The sequence below is a fragment of the Podarcis vaucheri genome (genome assembly GCF_965113315.1).
Source record: "Podarcis vaucheri genome assembly, chromosome: 2".
Classification (NCBI taxonomy): Eukaryota; Metazoa; Chordata; class Lepidosauria; order Squamata; family Lacertidae; genus Podarcis; species Podarcis vaucheri.
Genome location: NC_138760.1, coordinates 62,595,732 through 62,616,944, shown reverse-complemented (window position 1 = coordinate 62,616,944; position 21,213 = coordinate 62,595,732). Strand labels below are relative to the sequence as shown.

The 21,213-nt window shown below is 42.6% G+C and overlaps 1 protein-coding gene and 2 long non-coding RNA genes across 15 annotated transcripts in view; 1 reads left to right on the top strand and 2 right to left on the bottom strand.

Annotated features, from left to right (window-relative positions):
- Positions 1-1,677: 1,677 nt before the first annotated feature.
- On the bottom strand, positions 1,678-5,560 carry LOC309525928. Its single transcript, XR_014216575.1, has 2 exons — positions 4,449-5,560; positions 1,678-4,346 (listed from the first exon to the last, which is right to left on the bottom strand). It is a non-coding gene; the product is annotated as an uncharacterized lncRNA (long non-coding RNA).
- A 315-nt stretch (positions 5,561-5,875) lies between these two features.
- TCF7 (transcription factor 7) overlaps positions 5,876-21,213 on the bottom strand; it is a 118,764-nt gene continuing 103,426 nt past the window's right edge. For 4 of the 13 annotated variants that reach the window (XM_082211623.1, XM_082211620.1, XM_082211615.1 and 1 more), the window contains 4 exons: positions 15,498-15,590; positions 10,776-10,824; positions 9,081-9,153; positions 5,876-6,728 (listed from right to left, as the gene is read on the bottom strand). In XM_082211623.1, coding sequence (XP_082067749.1) covers positions 6,410-6,728; positions 9,081-9,153; positions 10,776-10,824; positions 15,498-15,590 — 534 coding nt within the window. In that variant the 3' untranslated portion in view covers positions 5,876-6,409. Of the gene's footprint in view, positions 6,752-9,080; positions 10,825-15,497; positions 15,591-21,213 lie in introns of all 13 variants that reach the window. The other 9 variants (XM_082211622.1, XM_082211621.1, XM_082211619.1 and 6 more) reach the window with 7 other exon arrangements.
- Positions 10,823-12,724, top strand: LOC309525931. The gene is made up of 2 exons (XR_014216580.1): positions 10,823-11,557; positions 11,937-12,724. It is a non-coding gene; the product is annotated as an uncharacterized lncRNA (long non-coding RNA).

Here is a 21,213-nt window from a genome sequence, read left to right as displayed (position 1 = left end):
AATCAAACTGCATATGCTCACTTTTCATTTTCCAGGATCACGTCTCCAATTCTACTTGCTCAACCAATGAGTCCAGCACTGGATTACATGAAAAAGTCCAATATTCTACCATTTCTAATTACTGGGATCTAATCTACCTCTGGGTGGGGATGGTTGTCTTTTGTGGAAGTCTATGGGAAGGAAGGAACTCAAATGTTCCCACGACTCATGATGATGTTGCTCAAGATGCATGGGTTTTGGAAAGAACCAGCAGCTCCAGGTTAAGGTTAACCCTGGGTCTTGTGAGCATGGCAAGGGGAAAATATGTCAGACAGGGACTGGGGTCAGGGAAATACTTGACACTTCTCATTCGCCTAGAGTTTCTGGCAAGGTCACTGCTCTTGTCATCCAGATAGTTTTGGTGGAAGGGAGATCTTGAACCCAGAAGCGCAAGAATTGGGCAGTTATCAGAATTCCCAGTGAGGGTTTCAAACACACTTGTTGTCTTCTAGCAGGGGATAATGTCAAAAGTTCCAGCACTTATACTCTCCCTTCAGAATTTGAGAGCAAAGGCCACAACTAATCCCCTATCCAGGTTGTGTCTCTTTGAAATTATCCTATAATACACAATGCAGTGAGTACCTTCTATCCCTTCACTGTTGTCTCATTAAAGAAGTGAGCTACTTCTCTGCATTGTTATCTGTAAACATTGGAGGGGAGGGGTAAAGAATTGACTAACCAGAGAGTCAAGAAGGTAAGATGATAGAAAACCTGCCTTTGACATGTTGGCAGCATCTCCCTTTAACCTCTAAAGGACTCTGTTGTGCAGAGAGTGGGATTAAGCCAGACATTTTCAGTGTTTCTAGTTCCAGTTAGTGTTGCCGTCTTCTCTTTGGTTGTGAAGAACTTTGATGCCAGTGTGGGTTAGAGAGCATCTAAAAGCCTGGCCGTTCAAAGTACTTTCGGATGGTTATGGAGCAAACAATAAATTTGCTCCAGCAGGCTAAAGAATACCCTTTGTACTCTTGTGATATTTCAAGTAGAAAAAAGTCTACTTGCTGTTGACTGAAGATGATCTATTTGGTATACTGCCTGCTGAAAACATTCTGCAAGGCTAGAAGGGCACAGTTCTGAATATGCTGGGTAGCTTGCACTTTGAGAAAGAGTAGTGTGTGGTGTTTGTTTTCTAGCTTAACCTGAGAAGGTGAATACTGTGAAATAGTCACATTAAAATAGTTGCAACTTTGGTCATAAGAGGTGTGCTTAACATTATTTTGTGGACTTTGGATTGTGGCTGTTAACACATATTGCTCTTAAAGATAATGCCTTGGCATACTGTGCTTTAAATTAAGTTCCAGGAGTTTAATTCAGCTAACTCATTGCATGGGTAGAACAATTTCCACTTGTGCAAAAGAATGTCTCTGCACTTCCCCAGAGACAGTTTGAAGGGCATGTGTGGCGGCAGGGAGGAGAGGTTCCACTCATGCAATGACTTAGTTGGATGCAATCCTTAATTACTACTGCTGAAAACGGTCTACATCACCATTGTTAAGCAATTGTGTGTTTGCCCCCTTAACGAGACCATGCATCCTTGTAGTCTGACTTTCTTTACTCAGTCTGATCCCATATTTAGAGAGCAGTGATACATCTGGGCAAGACAGAGAAGGTATACCAAGCAAGGGAACACATAACAGTCCATTTTGTAGAATTATAGTCTCCAGTTGCCTGTTTTTGAATGGGCAATCTGGTAGATTACTTTATTTATAAAGCCATAAACAAATCTTGAACATAAGCCAAAAAATACAAGCTCAAAGTAAAAAAAAAATTACAACAGATGATAGCTGAGAGAGCTGCTGCAGAATTTTTTTCCTGCTACAAACATACAGTGGTTTTAAATGATTTGTTGAAGTGGTCTTTCTATGACTTGTACATTCAAACAGGCTTCAGGAAATCAAATATGTGATTAAAGAACTGAAATTGTCATATATGAATTATAGACTCAAGAGTAAAACATGAAGGGTAAAGCTTTCATTAAAAAAACATATAAATTGTATTGACACACAAGACTTCATATAGCATTTCTAAAGATCTACTTTTTGGCATTTAAGTGACTTTTTTGGGAATCTGTTACTTGCTGTATGGAATATGGATAGTTTGTGCCTTTTGGTAATCCATCATTGTAAACAGTTGCTAAAAACAATGCAGTTGTTCCTAGTTTCATAAATGTTAATCTGCATGCTTATCAACACATTCAGCTCCATTTTTATTAAGTAGCTATGTACACCTAATGGCCCTGAATCTGTACGTATACTGAGATGCAAATCTGCTTGGGCTGTTGTTGCATAGGCAAGGGGACTACACAGAATTTCAGAGTAGATGGGACAGATTTTTTTCTGGAAGGAGCGAAATGTGGCACTAGTTCTTTTGCACAGTCATTACATTGACTTGTGAGATAGGACTCTCTATCTTCCCTACTGCTACCTTTCGTTCAGTTCTCAGGTTGCTCGAATGAAAGCAATGCAAGAAATATGAAATCCAATCTACCCTTCCTCCTTCTGATATATTTCTTTATAGACCTTTTCCCGACAGGGCTCAAGGCAGCTTACATATAAAAATGAGAAGCGTTAAAAACATAGAAAATGCCATTGTTGAACCACTCCCCAAACTGGGACACAATAACTTACATTAAATGTATTTATTTGTATTTGTTTTATGAAAAAAAGAAAAGGACTAGCATATGATGAAGGCTTGAAATATGTATGCTGTTTGCGGCTGAATGAAAAGTGGAATTGTCAGTGTGTTTCAGCAGGGGTGCACTCCTTAATCCACACCAAATTTAAGTCTAAATCAGAGGTATGTATTGTTGAATATATTTCTAATATCAAATTGCTAGCTGGCCTTTCACATACATCTTCTCTACCACTTCCCTGCCATGTTGTGGGGAAAATTCAGGACAAGTGTAGAGTATTTATTACGTGTACAAAAGAAAGTTTCTTACAAGAAAATTGCACTGACTGCAGTTGCAAACTGGTAAATCCTTTTTGCATTGGTAGAATATCTCCTATTTTAAATTTGTTTCCAAAGCAAGATGTTGGATATATTTTCCCCAAATTTGGAGAAGCAAACACTGCTTTGAATTGGAGGGACCATTGAAAATAATCCCAGCGTGGTCATCTGCTGCAGCCACTGTCTTTATAAAAGATATTTAAATTTTCTGATACATTCTCTTACAGATATTGGAGGAAAAGCCTGTCCAGCTCTTTCACTGATTAAAAAGCTCACGATAACAGATGCCTCATGAGGTTCACAGATCTTTTTACTAGATAAGGATGACACACTTTTTCTCAGGGATAAGAGGACTCCCCCATATTGCAAACCGTTTGAGATTTTGTGCCTTTGCTGCAAAATCATATTTTCAAGTAACTTTTTTTTCTTCAAGTAATACAACTGAGTGTAATGCAGCTGCAACCTAGATTTGGGCCTTAGATTTCACAGTTTCTCCTTTAGTAGTTGGGTAGGAACATACCAGCTTTTAACTAATGATGATTTTAGCCTATGTTGTGTGTGTATACGCATGCATGTATGTACAAGAGGAAAGGCTTTGCCAGTACAGTAAGGGCAGTGGTGTGCACGTATTTTGTATATTAAAAAATAACAGGAAAACCTTAACATTTTTTAAAAATAGGAAATCATGATTGTGTGTGGTATATAAATATTTAACCAGAAAATATACTCTCATATACATACTATATTGATCTCAGAAAAATTGAGAGTGAAATTAATTCAGGGTGCAGAGATGGGAGGAAATCGAGAATATTTCAGTTATATAAATGGAACATGTCCACATTACCACATAACACGCAAGGGCTTTTTAGATGTGTGCCTCTTTGTGCCAGTGTACTTGTGCTTGCAAAGTTCCACTACAATTAAGCAACATTTTTAAAGATTGTCTAGGAATAGGTTTTGGAATACTGCAAAAAAAAAAAAAAAAGTTAAAAGGGGGTATACTAGTGCAAACAAGCTTTATATACTGTAGAGCTTATTCCAATATGTAGAAAAATAGTTTAGGCCTTTACGTATTTGCTTTAAATACAAAAATAGATTGGATATTAAAACGGTGTATTCTGGTTATACCACTGCAATAATTGCAATACTGTGCTTTGTGTTCAAAATGCTGCAGGTGAAAAGAAGAGACTTCCTGGTTGTGTTAGTGCGCACTTTTTTTCAAACAGCAAAGACAGGTTTGCTAAAAAAAAATGGGAACAACAGTCTTTTAGTGAGGTTAATGTGAATATGACTCATGTGACCTAGGTTTTTAAGGCTGTAATCATATATCACCATTATGCTAGTTGAATTCTCAGGGCAGACTTCCGCTAGTGGGACTAGTTAGTTGAATCTGGCCCTTATGTTGAGTATCTGGAAGTCGTTTATTTTGGCAAGAAATCTTTTATGTTTGGATTCAGTTTTACCAAATGGTTAAATTGTTTTGGCAACTTTCTGCCCATGAGATCAGTAATGGTGCCAGTTTGGTCAGGCTAGAGAAGAAGTGTTACAGGAGGAAAAGTGAACATGAGTTTAAGGTTTGCCTTCATTATATTTGTCACTCCTGCCCGAGGCTACATACCTTTTCAGCTTCATTTGATGCTTTTGAGTTGAATGGGGAGCGTCTCTTGTGTGGTTCAGCTTTGTGTCCACACACTGGAGTAGGTGCTTGCATGCCCCTTGTATACAAGTGGGTTTATATTAAAACTTGCTGAAGTATAACTGTGAAGGACATAGGACTCATTGCAAAGTGAGAGAATAATACCACCTGCAAATTTTAGCTATTCCATAGTATGCATTTTCCTATCCTTTCTCCAAGAGGCCATTGTTCCTTTCTGCAGTATTTTAATACACATGGCATTCTGTGTGTGTTTGGGGCCTCCAAGAAAAATAACACACAGGATGTTGCTTGACTGGTATTAGGGCTAATAAGCAGCCATCTTTGCCTAGCACTGGAAATGCAATGGGGGCAGGGAGCACATAGCTCCCAAATATCATTTTTTAAAATAAAGATTGCACAATAGGCTGAGGTGTTTGAGCAACTAATGCAGTGGGACTAGGCTTAGGTTTTACGGCTCTCTGTCAGAAATTGTATCGCATACTATTTCTAACAAGCAGGGCTTACATTGCTAAATTCGTAATATGTTCCATGATCTGTGTAACAGTGTTTAGTACAGAGTGAGAAAATTCAGCAACATCAGGATCCTTGCATACTTTTCTAGTCCTTAATGGCTGTCAGCAAAGGCTTAACAATGTGTGGTGGCTTAGTCTGGGTAAGTTTTTAGAAGACCAAAAATGTGCTTAGTAAAATTTATAGTGATGCTGTATGTGTCTAGCTTTTCAGTGCCTTTTATCACTCCTTGGCCTGTCCCAATGACTAGCAGATACAGAATAAATCATGCAAAATAAGCATTTATGAATTTTACGTAGTTAATGCACATTGCAGAGCTCAGTGTCATAGCAGAAAATATTTTTGTTTTTTGTTTGGAATGCAGTAGAATGCCGCCTTTTTTTTTTTTTGCAGCTGCAATCCATTGCTGTAATTGCTTGTGATAAAAGCAAAGCATGGCCATAATAAATGCACACTAAGTTTGTACAGAAACAAAACAAAAAACCCTGCAGAAAGATCCGTTTTCCAGAGTGTATATAGTGAATAGAAATGGGGCAATAAAAGAATTGTAACTTATTGTTTAAAGGTAGTGACAAGAAAATAATACTTGACAGTTAAAACTTTAAAGGAGCCAGTGCATGCTTCCTTTATCATTTGATAAGTATTCGTTTTCAAGCAGTGGGTATCTCCTCCAAAATGTATTAAGAATACTTTCACCTGGAATCAACATTTCCCCTCACAAGATGAGGTGTAATAATTTATTCCATATATTCTCATGCCAGACAGGTCAGCTACTTTACATTGCCCCTGTCAAGCAACTAGGCTTGTGTAAAACAAAACCACACTGTTCTTTCAGCTGCTTTGGCATACCAGTGTCATATCTACAAGAGGACTATGATTGAAATGCAAATCTTTGAACTGTAAGAAAGAAAAGAATGCCTAACATTTAGCACCTCTTAGCTACTTTTAAAAATCTGGGTGTCCTATTTCAGTTTTAGCTGGTTTGGTAGACAAAGAAATTCTCAAGTTACTGACCAGAACGCAGTTTTATGTCCTTGTTCCTACTTCTGAAGAGAGACACCGTGTGTCCTTACTTACATTATAAAAAGCACTTTCAGTGCTCCAATGTTTTCCAATTATTGACAGCTTTCTCCTGACTTTGAGACTGCCATTTGATGGCATGGTAGGCTTGTCTCTGGCAGCTTCCACAGGTAGTGAAACCACTCATCAAAGTGCCTGATGAATTTGCCGGCCTTGCTGGTCACTGCTGCATGAGTACTACGTTCCTATTGATAGGACACTGTACCCTGAGGATTCGCTGGGTGCTACAGATGTTTGAGACACTGCTGAGCATTTGGAAGTGAGTCCTGATGTGCTTGTAGCAGTTTTGATACACGTAGATGCAGGGAAAGGACTGGCTTGGTTTTGGTGTGTGAAATCAGCAGGGGCAGCAAGCTTGTCTGAAGTAAAAGCAGTGGATATGCACTGCAGCACATCCAAGGGGGAGGGAGGGGAATCTATAGCACTTCCATCGGAAGAAACTGGGCTGGCACAGCGTCCTTCTCCTTGTAGGTACCGAATGCACTTCTTTTTCCTCCTAAGAACAGTGAAGAGAGTTATCTGTAAATAAAGGGTGAATTTACAGGGTCATATTCTTAAAATGATAGAGTGACAGCAGTCATTACAGTCATTTCTCTGCACCCCACAGCAAAGGCTGGATGAGTGGTGGGGGAAATACATGTTTATTCTTGTCAGCTCTCTGCTGCACACTCTTGCATCAGAAGCATTTTTCTAAAATACACTGACAATTTGCAGTGTTTACCACTGGGTGGCAGTGTAACTATGGTGCTGCAGCCTGTTTCAGAGTGGACAAAAGTGGAAGCAGATTAGTCTTTTGTGGCATCAGCATACTTGTAAAGGGAGATCAGCAGGTTCTAAGCGTTCTGCTTACGAGTAGCAGCAAAGAAATGGAGAAATTGCAGATGTGAAAAGTTTGGTGTGATCAGTTGTATTTGCCGTCACTTGCAAAATGCCATGTGAATGCAGCGTGAGGATTTTCCATGACTGAAGAAGTTGGAAAGCTACTGCGCACATCAGCTTCTTATCTTGCTTGCATGAAATAGTGTGCTGCTTTGTTAGAAAGATGGGTCAAATGGTCATTCCAGAATGACCTTCCCAAAGGGATGTGGCCCTCTAAAGACAATGACAGAACTGGGGAGAGGGGAAATTAAGTAAAATGTATGGGGGTCAAGGAATATGAATGGGAAGGAATAAATGCTATTGATTATTTTTGTCGCTATTTACCCCACTCCATCTCCTGACAGAATATTTGCATGTAAACATGCCCCACTTGAATTGCATAGATGATGAAGTCACAAATCACTCTTACCAATTGTTGCAGTTCTGCATATCTCTAGGGTGGAACACCAGCGTGGTAATGTGAAAAAAAGTCTCTCTGTGCGTGCATGTGTATGTACACATCACAGATCAGTTAGCCTAGGTACTAAAACCAGCAACCAAATATTATGAGACCAGCCAACAGCAGGTGTCATATGTGTGCAGAGAGCCCTGCTTTCTGTTCCCTGTTGCATAGAAGCCCTCAAACTAGGCCCATTGGTGCAGGTATATCCCATACTCCAAACCTGTATTCCCTATCACCAGCTACCCTGTGGTCTGCTATATGAATAAAATATAGCAGACTTGCACAGAGGTGGCCATGGCCTGCAAATAACTATTAATAATAATTTTATTATTTATACCCGCCCATCTGGATAGGCTAGCCACTCTGTGCGGCTTACAACATATATAAGGAATATGTCCCCTTGACCCTAATACTCTGCTGGTGGTGTAAGGAAGGCCCCAGCTCATTTGCTTCTGGACTAATCAGTGCTGCACAAAAGCAAAGGGAGTGTTCATTAATTAATGCAAATCATTTTCTTGCATTTTGAAAGGAAAGCTATTAAGACTGGCATTAGTTATGCTGCTGGGTGGGAATCAGAAGTCTAGTCTTGTGAGTTGACCTTTTAAATTGCTTTGCATAATTTTAGGCTGAAATTCAATACAGAGCCTGCTAGTAAAAGATGACAAGCCACTTAATGGTTAATGAGAATAACTGGATCACCAACTTTTATCAGATAGTAGCTGGAAACTACCAGTTCTTCCTGTAACAAATGCTGTGTTCTGTGGGGAGGTGTGAACAGCAAAGAACTGGATACACAGTGGCTGCAATGCCCCTTCTATACTGGCCCTCTTCAGACAACCAATTTTCTCTTCACTGAAGTCTCCTGATAAGAGAACAAGACTCCACCCTTTAATGAGAGAAAATGGATGATGGTGATGGCACAAAGGCACATGGGAAGGTTGTTGAGAGTAGGTTTTTGGACCTTGTGATTCATAAATCTAGAAAAAACTTATTTTGAAGGGCTGAAAACCACAATATTGGAAAGCATCTCAACAGGTGATCTAATCTAAACCTCCGTCAGTGCAGGGAATTCCCAACTCCAGATTCCCGGCTATGTGGTCATCCAGACCTTGCCAGTGTGATACCCATAAAGGAAGATCTTGCAAGTGTGAAGGTACGTGGAGTCCATGCTACAAGGGAGAAATGAATGCCAACTTTGACCCTTCCTGTTATGTAAAAAAAACAGACATCTGTCTGCACTGGAAGAAACTTGCTTCTGAGTAGACATACATAGGATTGCATGGTTAAGATTCCCCCCCCCCCCCCGGCATTGTACTTTCCCTTCTCAGAAGTAGAAAGCTTTTGGAAGCATCACTCATAAACAGTTGAAATCCATGGAAAACCTAGGCAGGCCATAAGGAGCGCCATTAGTAGTGTTAGGGGCAAGGGCAGCTGCAGAAAAGGGGCATGAAAAATAAAAATTGCACAGCAAAGAACAACCTGCATGGTAAGCAACAAGCTTAGAAAGCAAAGATATCCAATACACACCTGCACGGTCCACACCAGTCCATTTGTTGGTTGAGACCAAAGCGAGCTCTGCATTTCTTAGGAGAAGCAGGATCTGAGGAAGGAGCATGCGTGGTGGAGAATGGGCAAGGCAGAGGCACAAACAGCAGCAAGAGCAGGAGGAAGAGGAAGAAGAAAAGATGCAGCATCAATTTAGCAGCTGGAGACAAAACTAAACAGGCCACATCAACCCAGTTTCTGCTGGAAGCAGCATCTCTTCAGGAAACAAAGCAGGTTTAGGCAAATACCAAAACTAACCTCACACGGGAGGGCCAAGAATGCAGTGACTGGGAGAACAGTGGCATTAGCTACCCCTCCCAGTTTGGTGTCATTTGCAAATTTGACAAACAACCCCTCTATTCCTTCAAGTCATTTATAAAGATGTTGAACATCAACAAGCCCAGGACAAGTGCAGCACCCACTTGTCCTCTTTTCCCAGAATGATGAGGAACCATGAGTGAGAACTCATTGGGTTCGGTCAGTCAGCCAGCTACAAATCCACCTAACAGCTACCTCACCCAACCCACATCTTACCGGCTTCCCCGCAAGAATATCATGGGGGACTTAGTCAAAAGCCTTGCTGAAATCAAGATACGCTGTTTCCACAGCATTCCCCTTATCCACCAAGCTTGTAACTCCATTTAAAAAAAGAAAAAAGATTAGTATTGCATGACTTGCTTTTGAGAAATCCATGCTGGGTCTTAGTAATCCCCGCATCCTTTTCTAAGTGCTCACAGACTGTTAAATTATCTGTTCTAGGACATTCCTGGTATGTCAAGTTGACTGGTTAGTAGTTGCCTGGGCCTTCTTTTTTCCACCAACATTTTTTCTGCCAACATTTGCCCACCTCTAGTCCACAGGGACCTCACCTGTTCTATCTGTAGCTAGCTGTTCCCTTACCATCTCTTCTTCTATCCAAAGCACTGCTTGTGCAGTTGGTCTTTCTCTCACTCTGTGTTCCCCCTAACTTTGTTCTAGGAGTTCCCCTCAATCCTATGGAGCAGATTTGGGGAGAGTGTGCATGGGGGTGGGGGTTTGTATTTCACAAGTGGAAATGCTTGCGCTGATGAGATGTTTTAGCCTGATAGCACCCAAAGATATGATGTGTAAGACTCTGTGGGTTAGGATTCTGCCTGCCCTAGAAATCTAGTTTATGGCAAAATAGTCCCTTCTTGGATAACAGGTTAAGAATTTGCTACTGTACTGCATTTTAAAGACCTTTTGCTTTCTGCATCTTTGCAGAGAACTAGGTGATTGGGAAACTACAACGGTAACAACCATAAAAGTTAATGGCAAGAGGAGGGGGCTAAATTTGATGTGTCAAAATGCAACTAGGAATGAGCTGAATAGTATTCCTTTTCTCTGAGGCTAATGTCAGAGGAGAGCAGACAGGAGAGACAATTGCAGATAGCAGCAAAGCTAGAAGAAATAGCAGTTAGGTCTCATATGAAAATGAAACACAGATTAAAGTTTATAAGCACAGATAGCAACCCAGTCTACAGATGAAATGGAGGTAGTATTAGCATAGATATGGATTACCCCAGTCACATTAAGCCACAGATGCAAATCCAAAGGAAGATTATAGCTATTGTTCAGCTGCCTCAACTAATCCCCTACCAACATAAACAAAGCGTTGGTTACCAGATAATGTACTGGAGTTTGCACCAGTGGATTTACCTGAGTTGGAGTCTTGCTGCTTTTCTCTTGTTCGTCTTTTCTTTTTCCCCTAGAATCAAAGAGAAAGAGAAAAGGGGGGGGGGGGAGAACACAAATCATAAGTGAACAAATACAGGCATATCTTTCCAGAGGGAATAAGGGGGTTGTGGCCAAGGCTCCTACTTTCATCCCTTCCAAACTGCCTGCTTCATTTCTGGTCACCATGGATTCTTGCTAATCTAGACCCCTTGTATGGTGTGCAATTGGCAATTGCAGGTAGCACCCTCCCCCTAGTGGTCAAAATATGCTCTACAGGCAGTCAGGGACATGTTGTTTAAAATGTACATCATTTTTACACAAATGCTTCTTCACACTGAAAGAAAACCACAAATGAGATGGATCCACCTATTGCTTTGAATTCTTAATTCAGAAGTAACCCCTCATTAACTCATACTGCAGCATTCTGCCCAGCTGGCTGAGAGTGGCACCAGCTTGGTAGAGCTTTTGACAGTCTGCCATTTCCAGACCTACATTTTGCAAGCAACAGTTTAGCTGATTTGGGAGAGGAGCCCCTGGGACCTATAGATGTAAAAGAAGGAAAGGCTACGATTACAGTTAAAAGCAAGAAACCTCTCTGTGTGTACACATACATACACCCACCCTTCTCAACATCAGTTAGTATTGGATGTTACTTGGGAACTCTCTCCCCCCCCCCCAAGACTGGTTAGCTATTTATTATGGCTACTTTTTACATCAACATTTCATGTGCTTTATGCTGTGGCTGAAATTAACATATGCTAAAGGCAGATTTGTAGGGACGTGGGTGGCGCTGTGGGTAAAACCTCAGCGCCTAGGACTTGCCGATCGTCAGGTCGGCGGTTCGAATCCCCGCGGTGGGGTGCGCTCCAGTCGCTCGGTCCCAGCGTCTGCCAACCTAGCAGTTCGAAAGCACCCCCGGGTGCAAGTAGATAAATAGGGACCGCTTACTAGCGGGAAGGTAAACGGCGTTTCCGTGTGCTGCGCTGGCTCGCCAGATGCAGCTTGTCACACTGGCCATGTGACCCGGAAGTGTCTTCGGACAGTGCTGGCCCCCGGCCTCTTAAGCGAGATGGGCGCGCAACCCCAGAGTCGGACACGACTGGCCTGTACAGGCAGGGGTACCTTTACCTTTACCTTATAAAGGCAGATTGCAAATATAAAAAGAGGTCAAAATAGAGAGCATGGGGAGGCCAGGGACCCTCCTCATAAATGGCACTGCCCCACCATACTGGTAGTTTATTCATTAAATTTTTATGCCATCCTTTACAGTACACACACACACAAAAAAAAAATCCCAAACTGCACTCTTGTTCATTGTCTCTGATAAAATACTTCTCTAAGATATTATGGTCCCTGACCATAGCTGGAACAAATTGGTATGAATCCAGTCCCCTTTTCATGCCTACCTGCACATAGATTGTCTCTGGCTTACATTTTGAAATACCGGAAAGACTGCCACTCTTCCCCACAGCTAAGATATATTGAGCTCATAGATGAGGATTGTGCCACAGTCTTTCCTGTGTCCCAAAGTGTCAGAAAAAAGTGTGCTGCCACCACGGTGCAATGACCTGGCTTAAGGAGCAAACCTAACTTTCTTTATGCACACACACCAGCCATCTGAACAAAGACCAGCTGCATTCTGTGCATACATGAAGGAATGTATTTCCAGCAAAAGGTTGCTGTGCATGGGTGGAATAAAGTGGACAGTGATCTTATTTTCAGCAGGCTTGCAGCCTGCACACAGTTACTTTCTCAATGAAAAAGGTCTCTTTTTAAAATGTCTTTTAAGCGGGGGGAGAAATTGGACCGTATTTCAGGAACAGCACATGGAACATCATAGTTAAAAATGAGCTTTGGTCACCAAAGCAACTTTCCGTGAATGAAGAATAATGTCAAAGTAACTATTACAAATAAAAGTGAGATAAACCTAAGGTCTGTTTTTCGTTATTCACATCTTTCTTGCACCAGCATTTGTGAGGTCTTCATGCTAGTCTCAGATTTTTCTAGGGTACAGAAACTGCACTCACTAGCAGCTTGAAAAGTGCATAGTATTTGCAAGCTTGGGCAGCCCAGTCCCAGTCCTATTTCATTCAGAAGGAAGTCCCTCAAGAGGACACACTCGCTGTTGTAAACATGTTGAGGACTGCAGCTTTTTTGTTTTCACTTCTAGAGACGAGATTGCAAACATGGAGCACAACAAAGCCTTTTCCATTTTAAGTTCAAACAGTGTTTAAACATGTTTGTCATTAGCGAGGCACAAAAACCGCTTCGCTGATGAAAGCAGGCAAAATCAAACCAGATTGTCTTTCCTTACACTCCTCTCCACATAGTATTGATTTTGCTTGCATTGGGAGGCCTACATTATTACGCAGCTGCCCAACACTACAATTAAAACATAATGCTGGTGGCAGTTACTGTCTTACAAGCTCTGCCAGTGTCGGCTGTAAGATGGAAACATGTTTTAAATCCATGTGTATGGTTTTGAGAAACTGTCTTGAGTTGCCACATACAGTTTTTGGACTGCCTCTCCAATGCTGAAAAATGAACTCCAACATTCTAAGACAGCTAGTGGTGGTATCCTTATGGACATTTCCCATTGGAATGGCCGTGGGGTTTTGCATATCTGAATGCTTCCCTACATCGAATGTTGCGGCACATGGAAAGCTAGCATGACAAGGAACAAGGTTCTAGCCAAGTGTTCTCTCTGATGTACGAGCTTTCTACTTGCATTTGATTTTTTATGTGCTCCTCCACTGGCCTCGAGTTCTAAAGACGGTACGGCACATTGTGCTCTAACCTGAAAGCCCAACAGCTACTTCTCCTCTGCAAACTGGGCTAGAGGGCACCATTTGCAACAGAGGAGCTTTGGGCAGGAGAAGAGCACTTCACCCTTCCCTTCCTTGCCAGCTATCTTCTTCAGCTGCCCCTTAGCTGCAGCTGCTTTCTCCCATTTCTGTTTGCAGCAGAAACACAGCAGCTTGCTGAGTTGCAGAGGAAAACAGACTAGTGGAAAGTTAAACACCTTCCTCCTTCCAGAGCTTCTCTGTTGCAAATTGCGCCCCTCATTCTTTGCGCAGGAGAAGCGGAAGATAAAATGCCAAGTCAGAGCTTGATGTCCTGCACCAAATAACAGGCTTAAGGAGGCCTTGACTGTTGGCTGCAGTCAAGAAAGACGGCACATCGAGCTATTTCTCTCTATAGGAAGCTGCCTTATACAGTACTGAGTCAGACTGTCTGCACTGACTCAGCAGCTCTGCAGGATTTGAGACCGGAGGTCTCTCCCAGCCCTACCTAGAGTTGCCAGGGATTGAATCTGGGACCCCCTGCATTCAAAGAAGGTGCTCTGCCACTGAGCCCCGACCCTTCCCCTAAGAAAAGCTCAGGTCCTCCTGCCACCAGTTACCAAGAAGAACCAAAAGCCAGATTTCTAGCTGCTTTACCAGCTGCTTCCACTAGAAAGCATCAACTACCAGTAGGCGAGAGGGGAACCAGTACCAGCCTCTCCCATTAGCCTTTTTGGATTAACACAACAATTGCTCTGTTTACTATTGCTCTCCCTGGGGATAGGGTGGGCTACAAAACATGCATGACTCTGACAACCTGAATAAGTTACTAGGATGGGGGAAGGCAGAAGACCTATGGATAGACTTCTGGAGAGCCCCTTAAGGCTTCCTCCCTTTCAGTTTGGCTGAGGCAAAAAGCCAAGGTGGCTTATCCATGTACACGCCGCGTAGGAATGGAATTCAGTTAAGGAAGGGGGTTAGAATGCATGGGCTGTCACCTTAGCGCACAAGCTGACTAGCAAAAGCCACAGGTAAGACAAAATCCTAGCATGGACAGTAGTATCTTAAGAGAGGTAATATGTATGTGCAAGACACACAAACCTTCACAACCCATGATCATTACCAGATGCTGGGGACAAACAAGGGGACGGGCACTACCTTCATGCCTTGCTTGTGGGTTTCCTGGAAGGCTCTGTCTGCTGGACCAGATGGACCTTTGTTGGTTGGATCCAGAAAGAGCAACCCCATTGTTATTAAAAAATATATATTTGTGCGATGACACATCAAATCAGTACAGTCTGCATTGTTTCCTTGTGGGATGCAAACAACCCATCCTTTGTCTACTTTGCTACATCCGATTCAAATTTAAATAAAATAATGTCCACAGCATTTGCAGCTCAGGAGGCTGATTGTGTTCAAAATGAAATTGCCACTCCAAAAAAAATGTATTTCTTGGTGGTCACCTTTGACCCTGTGCAAGGCCAATATGTTCCAGGTCATGGATGCATTGTTTTTACTGCTTTTAAAGGAAAGCCACACGTCCAACCTGCAAACCCTCCATTTATTTGTTCAGTTCTGTGCAAGGGTTTCCCCCGAAACCATGCTCCCAAGGGCAATGGTTTTGTTTTTGAAGCTGATGAGACATTAACGACCTATTTGTCTAAAAAAAGGAAAGTGCTGTCATGAAGCGTCCACTCGCTTCCCTGATGCACAAGCTCGCCACAAGCACACATAGCCCACTGATTGTTCCCCTTCAACTCAACAAATTCCACAGCCAATGAGCAATTCTATGGCCATGGAAAAGCTCAGGGCTCCTGGAATTCTGCAGCCAACGCTGGGTTAGGTGGGTGCATGAGTGGCAGATGGTTACAGACTCTCACTGCCGTAATGCAGAAGGACATTCGCTGCAGAATTCGCTTACCCTTGCCGCAGAAACCGGCCCCGAGGTGCTGCTGAATTCCAGGGGCCCTGAGTTAAACTTTGTGTGATCACGGGACGAAGAGCCTGAAGAAGACTGAAGAGCAAGGGGGAAAGCGTTAAAAGAGCAGCTGCGGGGAGCACTGAAACAATGCACCAAATACGTACACAAAGCACATCAGGAAGCAGATAGAAAAACAACCTAGCAGAGAGCCTCTACAGAGAACAGCACCCCAACCCGGCTGATTAAAACAAGCCACTTGTGCAGCTGAAAAGGAACCTGGGAAACTAAAAGCGCCTCGAGTCACAAAATGGCAGATGAATTTTGAAGGCCTTGGAGGGAGGAAGCAGACATACATTTATTTTCTTTTTTTAACCATTGGGTATTTACTATTTTGGGTCACATCTGTTGTAAAAAATAATAACAGTACTGTGGGTTTACGGGCAGAATAGTTGTAGCCAGCTAGCAGGTCATCCCTGCTTAGTCTTCACACACCATGAAGCACCTCTTGAAAATCCTGCAGATACTTAGGAGGGGCCAAAACACACACCAAACCTCAAGTGGGCCACATCCAGCGGTGCACTTCTGGGAAGGGCTTTTGATCCAGCAGAAGCTTTTGCTAATGGAAAAGTAGAATTTTTGCTGATTTCCCCTGCAGCCTCCTCCCCTGCTCCCATTCTAGAAGGAGGTGAAGGAGGCATTAAGGGCTCATCCACACTTCCACTTGTCCCATGCCTAGAAAGCACAGGTTAGAGCGCTTTCCCCCTTGCCCCACTCCTTTCCTAGGGGAAACCTGCTCTTTATATTTAAATTGGATCGAGTGTGGCCATGCACAGCTGCAGTTCATGTGCAGGATCTCCCTGTGGATTGTGAAGCCATGTTGATTCCCCCACCCTCTGCTGTGCTTGGCACATTTTCCATCAGGTTGTTTTATCTCCAGAAGACTTGGAAAGTCTTCTGCTGACCAACCCTTTTAGTGAACATCACTTTTTAATAGCATATAGAAAGAGTACTGGGAAATGATGCCCTTGTATTTGTTCTTAATAAAACTCTACATTTTGGGACGTTAATATTTCTTTACTTACAAAAAACAAAAACAAAACACAAAGCAGCAGCCTAACAGAAATGTCTTCAAATAAGATGCGTCAGTGGAGAGCTATTAGGAAAGGAAATTAGAAAAGTAGCTATAGCAACACAAGAGCAAGAGACCATGCATTAATTAAGGAAGCCTTTTTGCAAAAGACTTAAGACATCCACGCTGGTGTTTTCAGTGAGCAGAATCCAACGTCGCCTGAGCAGACGTCTGCTAAGGCTGTTGAACTTTAGTCTTCCTCTCTTCCCCCCTGCAGCCCCCTATGAACCCTCAAAATCTGGCTGGAACATCCCCATGGGTTACAGAACCGATTTGAGGGTGTGTAGAGAGCTGCAGGGGGAAGGAAAGGAAGGTGAAGTCTCATCACACATGCAGAAGTCTGTTCAACATGGACAGAGTTAGATACAACCCCGTTATTTCACCCCTATGTCCAGGGGTGGCAACTTGAATAAAATACATGGGAAGAACAGGTAAGTGTTTGCCTTTGACTGATTAATATTCTACAGCCTTTAAAATGTGCCTGTGGGAAGTGGGGGTTAATATTTTGCTGTTTTGTTTTACTTATTTACTTGCTTTTTATCCTGTATTTTATTCTGTGAACTGCCCTGAGATCTTATGCTGAAAGGCAGTATATAAATCCAATCACTCACTCAATCAATCAATCAATCAATCAATCAATCAATCACATGATGCAGTGCATGCACACTACTTGAATGGCAACGTCCATCAACTTTGGGGCAAATAGTTGGCTCCTTTGCACGTGTTTTTTGTTTTCCTCAGCAATTATTAAAGAAATGCCACTCAGTCCTTTCATTGGTTCATTCAGGGAATATGTGTCATCCTTTGCTTTCTCATGAGTTGCCATCACAAGCTTTGTGAACAAAGCTGGCTTGGGAGTCATAGCTGCTGGTGGGGTTGCTGTTTTAGACCTGCAAACATTTAAATGCAACTCCTTGTACTCTGCGTAAAGGTAGAAAAGCTCATAAGTGTGGGAGTGAATTCATTTCCTGTCTGACAAGTCATATGACGGCAAGCTGACCTAAATTCTTCCTTCTCCTCCTCCCTTCAGGGATAGAGCTTAACAGTCAGTGTGGGCAGGGTGGCAGAGAGATTCCCAAAGCAGCTGCTTCCTGGCTTCCAGCATATCACAATAAGCACATTTGGGCCTGGGCCTAGTCTACTCCTAAGCCTTCCCATGGGCTGTTCATTTAACAGGGGAGGGAAACATGCAGTGCCCAGAAGTCAGGCAGTCACTTTCACGAACTGACTTCCTTATATTCAGCCAGCCCACATCACTGGTCTTGTTGCTCCGAGGCAGAACACTCAGACCTTCCAGGTTAAATACTTTAACTCAGAGTCCCCCAAACTTGTTATGGCTGTGGATTCTCCAATATATGTTTGAGAAATTGCCATGGGTGCCATTGCAAAACGGGCATTCACTGATGTTTTGCTGCTGCAACAAAGCAGCTCCCCAAAGCCACAGAAGATAAAGTGGCGAGTCTCAGCAACAAAGCAACTTGCTCAAGAAACCTGAGTACAAGGTGGCAATCCTATGCATGCATACAGGGGAGTAAATGCCATTGAATTTTGTCCCCTTTGTCCCACATTTCACTCTGTAGTCTTTCCCAACTCTGCTAGCTGAGAAGCTTCAACTGAACATATGTAGAGTTGGACAACTGAACATATGTAGAGTTCTCCCATGCAAAACTTCCTGCATGTGGCCACTTAACCTATGGGCCCCGCCAGATATCCTTTTAATTGCACATTCATGTTGGGATTACCATACGCAAACGTCTGCAAAAGTTCTGGGGGAGTAATATTATGTTGGAAGCCACACAGAGTAGTTCGGGCAACCCAATCAGATGGATGGGGTATAAAAAATTAACAACAACAACAACGATGATGATGATGCTTCATTTTCAATCAGTGCATATCCTGTAACTTCCTGCTGAAATCAAATAACTTTCCATAGCATGAATATTCTGGGTTTCTTTTTTTAAATCCCACTTTTGCTGCACTGTATACGGTCCCTTCCAGACAGCAATAATTGGACGGAATTGCAGAACAAGGAAAGCATAATAAATCTACTGTAATCAACACATAGAATAATATACCCCAAATATAAGACCAGTCTAGAGGATCTCTTTGATCACCTCTCCTCTTATCCCTGGGATGAGGATTTGGGATCCCAAGCAATACACCACTACTTCACGGGCATTTTAAGGGGAATACTTAAAGGGTAATATGTTGGCCAAACTAGATGATACAAGGTAGATGTGTCTCTCAAAAATGAAAAGCAAACAGGTGAAGCTGAGCAGAGGGCCATCTATTACCTGCAAACAGGCTCCCTCCAGTGGCATAAAAATAAAAACAGAATGGGGCCAGGTTGTTGCCCAATGCTTACTCTCTGCCAGTTCCCAGAGCAGGCTATTTATAAATGAGTCTAAATAGGGAATGGTGAAAAAGTTGAAAGGAAACACCCTAGAAGAAAACCATCTGGCTAAAGCAGTTGAGGAAACGATATGCAAAATCCTCATTTTACATTTAGCTGGATGATTCCAGGCTAAGATAGTTGCATATCTGCATGGAGGAAAAGATTTGAGTTCAGAAATTCTGGGGGACCCTGAGCAGATCTCTGGGTGATTTGCAATCCCTGGAGCAAAGATTTCTGACTCTCAATTATTTAACAGCAACCTGACTTTTGCCACCTAAATCCGGCTGCTGAAGTAAGGGAAGCTAACCGTGTGGGTGGACTTCTGCGCAAAAGGGAATGTGAACCTGGTTCAGTTCTGGCACTGAAAACAAATTCCTAGGCTCAGAAGTACCCTGTTCTTTAAGGCTAACTATATGTTTCTTGCACAGTAGCCTCCAAGCACCAGAGATCTTCCTACTCTTGCTCTAGGCTCACATGCTGTGAAACTACCACCCATGTTGGCATGCACCTGATAGGAAGAGAATGATGCACAGGAGCCGAAGGGCCATAGCTCCGTGGTAGAGCATCTGCTTGCATGCAGGTCTCTGGTTTGGTTTCCAGCACCTCCAGGTAGACCTTGGAGAGACCCCTCCTCGCCTGTTGGTGTAGGCAATACTGAGCAAGCTGGACCAGTGGTCCGACTTGGAATAAGACAGCCGCCTATGTAAATTTGGTGATATGCTGCGCTTGTGCAGGAAGTTGGGATGTAGAACTACCTGACAATGGAGCACAAACTGCGTTTGCGGAGTGCTGAGTCTACAGGGAAGATGCATGCACACAGCCCTGCCCAGCCAACTACAGACTTTTAAACACTGCAGCTGCACTCTGGGGTGGAAAAGCGGCTCACAGAGTTGGCTAATAATAATAATAATAATAATAATAATAATAATAATATGATTTATTTATACCCCGCTCATCTGGCTAGGCCTCCTCAGCCGCTCTGGGCAGCTCCCAACAGAATATTATTATTAGTAATAATAAAAAGTGGCAAAACATCAAACATTAAAAACTTCCCTAAATGTATACAGGGCTCATTGATGGGCACATGCCCCATAATTGCATGTTCATGTGCATTAACAAGTCCCGAGGAGGGTGTGGGAAGCCCTCTCTTAAAAAAATTAAAATTTCAACGCTGCCAACCAGGCATGCATCAACGAAAACAGCTTGGATGAACCTCTTTTAATGAGATATAAGCTCTCACATATGTTGTGTTTTTTTGGGGGGGGGCAGACAGGAAGTACAGTTGCAAACTGCAACTTCCTTTCCCAGTTGTCTCTCAAATTTAAAGCAAAGAAGTGTTGGCCTGGCAGGACCATTAGAAACAGGGAGAGGCAGAGTGGTGTAGTGGTTAGAGTGTCGAGTTCATGACCCAAGAGACCAGGGTTCAAATCTCCATCTTCTGCCACAAAACTCATTGGGTGTGAAGTTGGTCCAGTCGCCAACTCCTAGCCCAAAGTACCTCAAAGGGTTGTTGTGAGGGTAATATGGAAATGGAGAGCCAGGTATGAATTCCTTGGAGGAGAGGTGGGATACAAATTTGATAAATATATGATAGAATGAAGGCAAATCAATGAACAGTAGAGTTCAAAGAAGCTTGGATGATGCTGGGTTCACTCAGACAGCCTCCTAAACCCCCAAGATCTTTGGCACACATTTCAGAAAGGGAAGGGAACTATCAAATTTGAAGTATTTGCTTCAGTTCAGCTATCAGCTGACATTTGGGCAGTATTTGCTTTCTTTAAATCCTGGGCTTTTGTCACCTTCCATGGATGAGATCAGAAGAGGCAATGGAAGCAAACAGGACCTAGCAATGTGAACCTGGCAAATGCAAAATGCAGAGTCAGCATGAGCTAAAAGCAAACGCGGCACATGATGTTGGGGCAAGCCGTGATCAAGATGGATTGAGCAATATTAATCTCTCGCTAGGTAAGTGTATGATCATGTCAAACAAAAGTTAAGTATGACATATCACCCAAGAGAGAATACGTGTTTATTTGCATTGATATAATTAAGAGCTCTAAGACAAATATGGGTGTGGTTATTATTATTAGCTGCGAGTCTCTTCTCTCTGTGCATTTTAATTTCTCTTGAGGGCCTTTTTTCTGATGACCATAAATCTAGTGCAAGCTCATATAAATTAAAAAGAAACCACT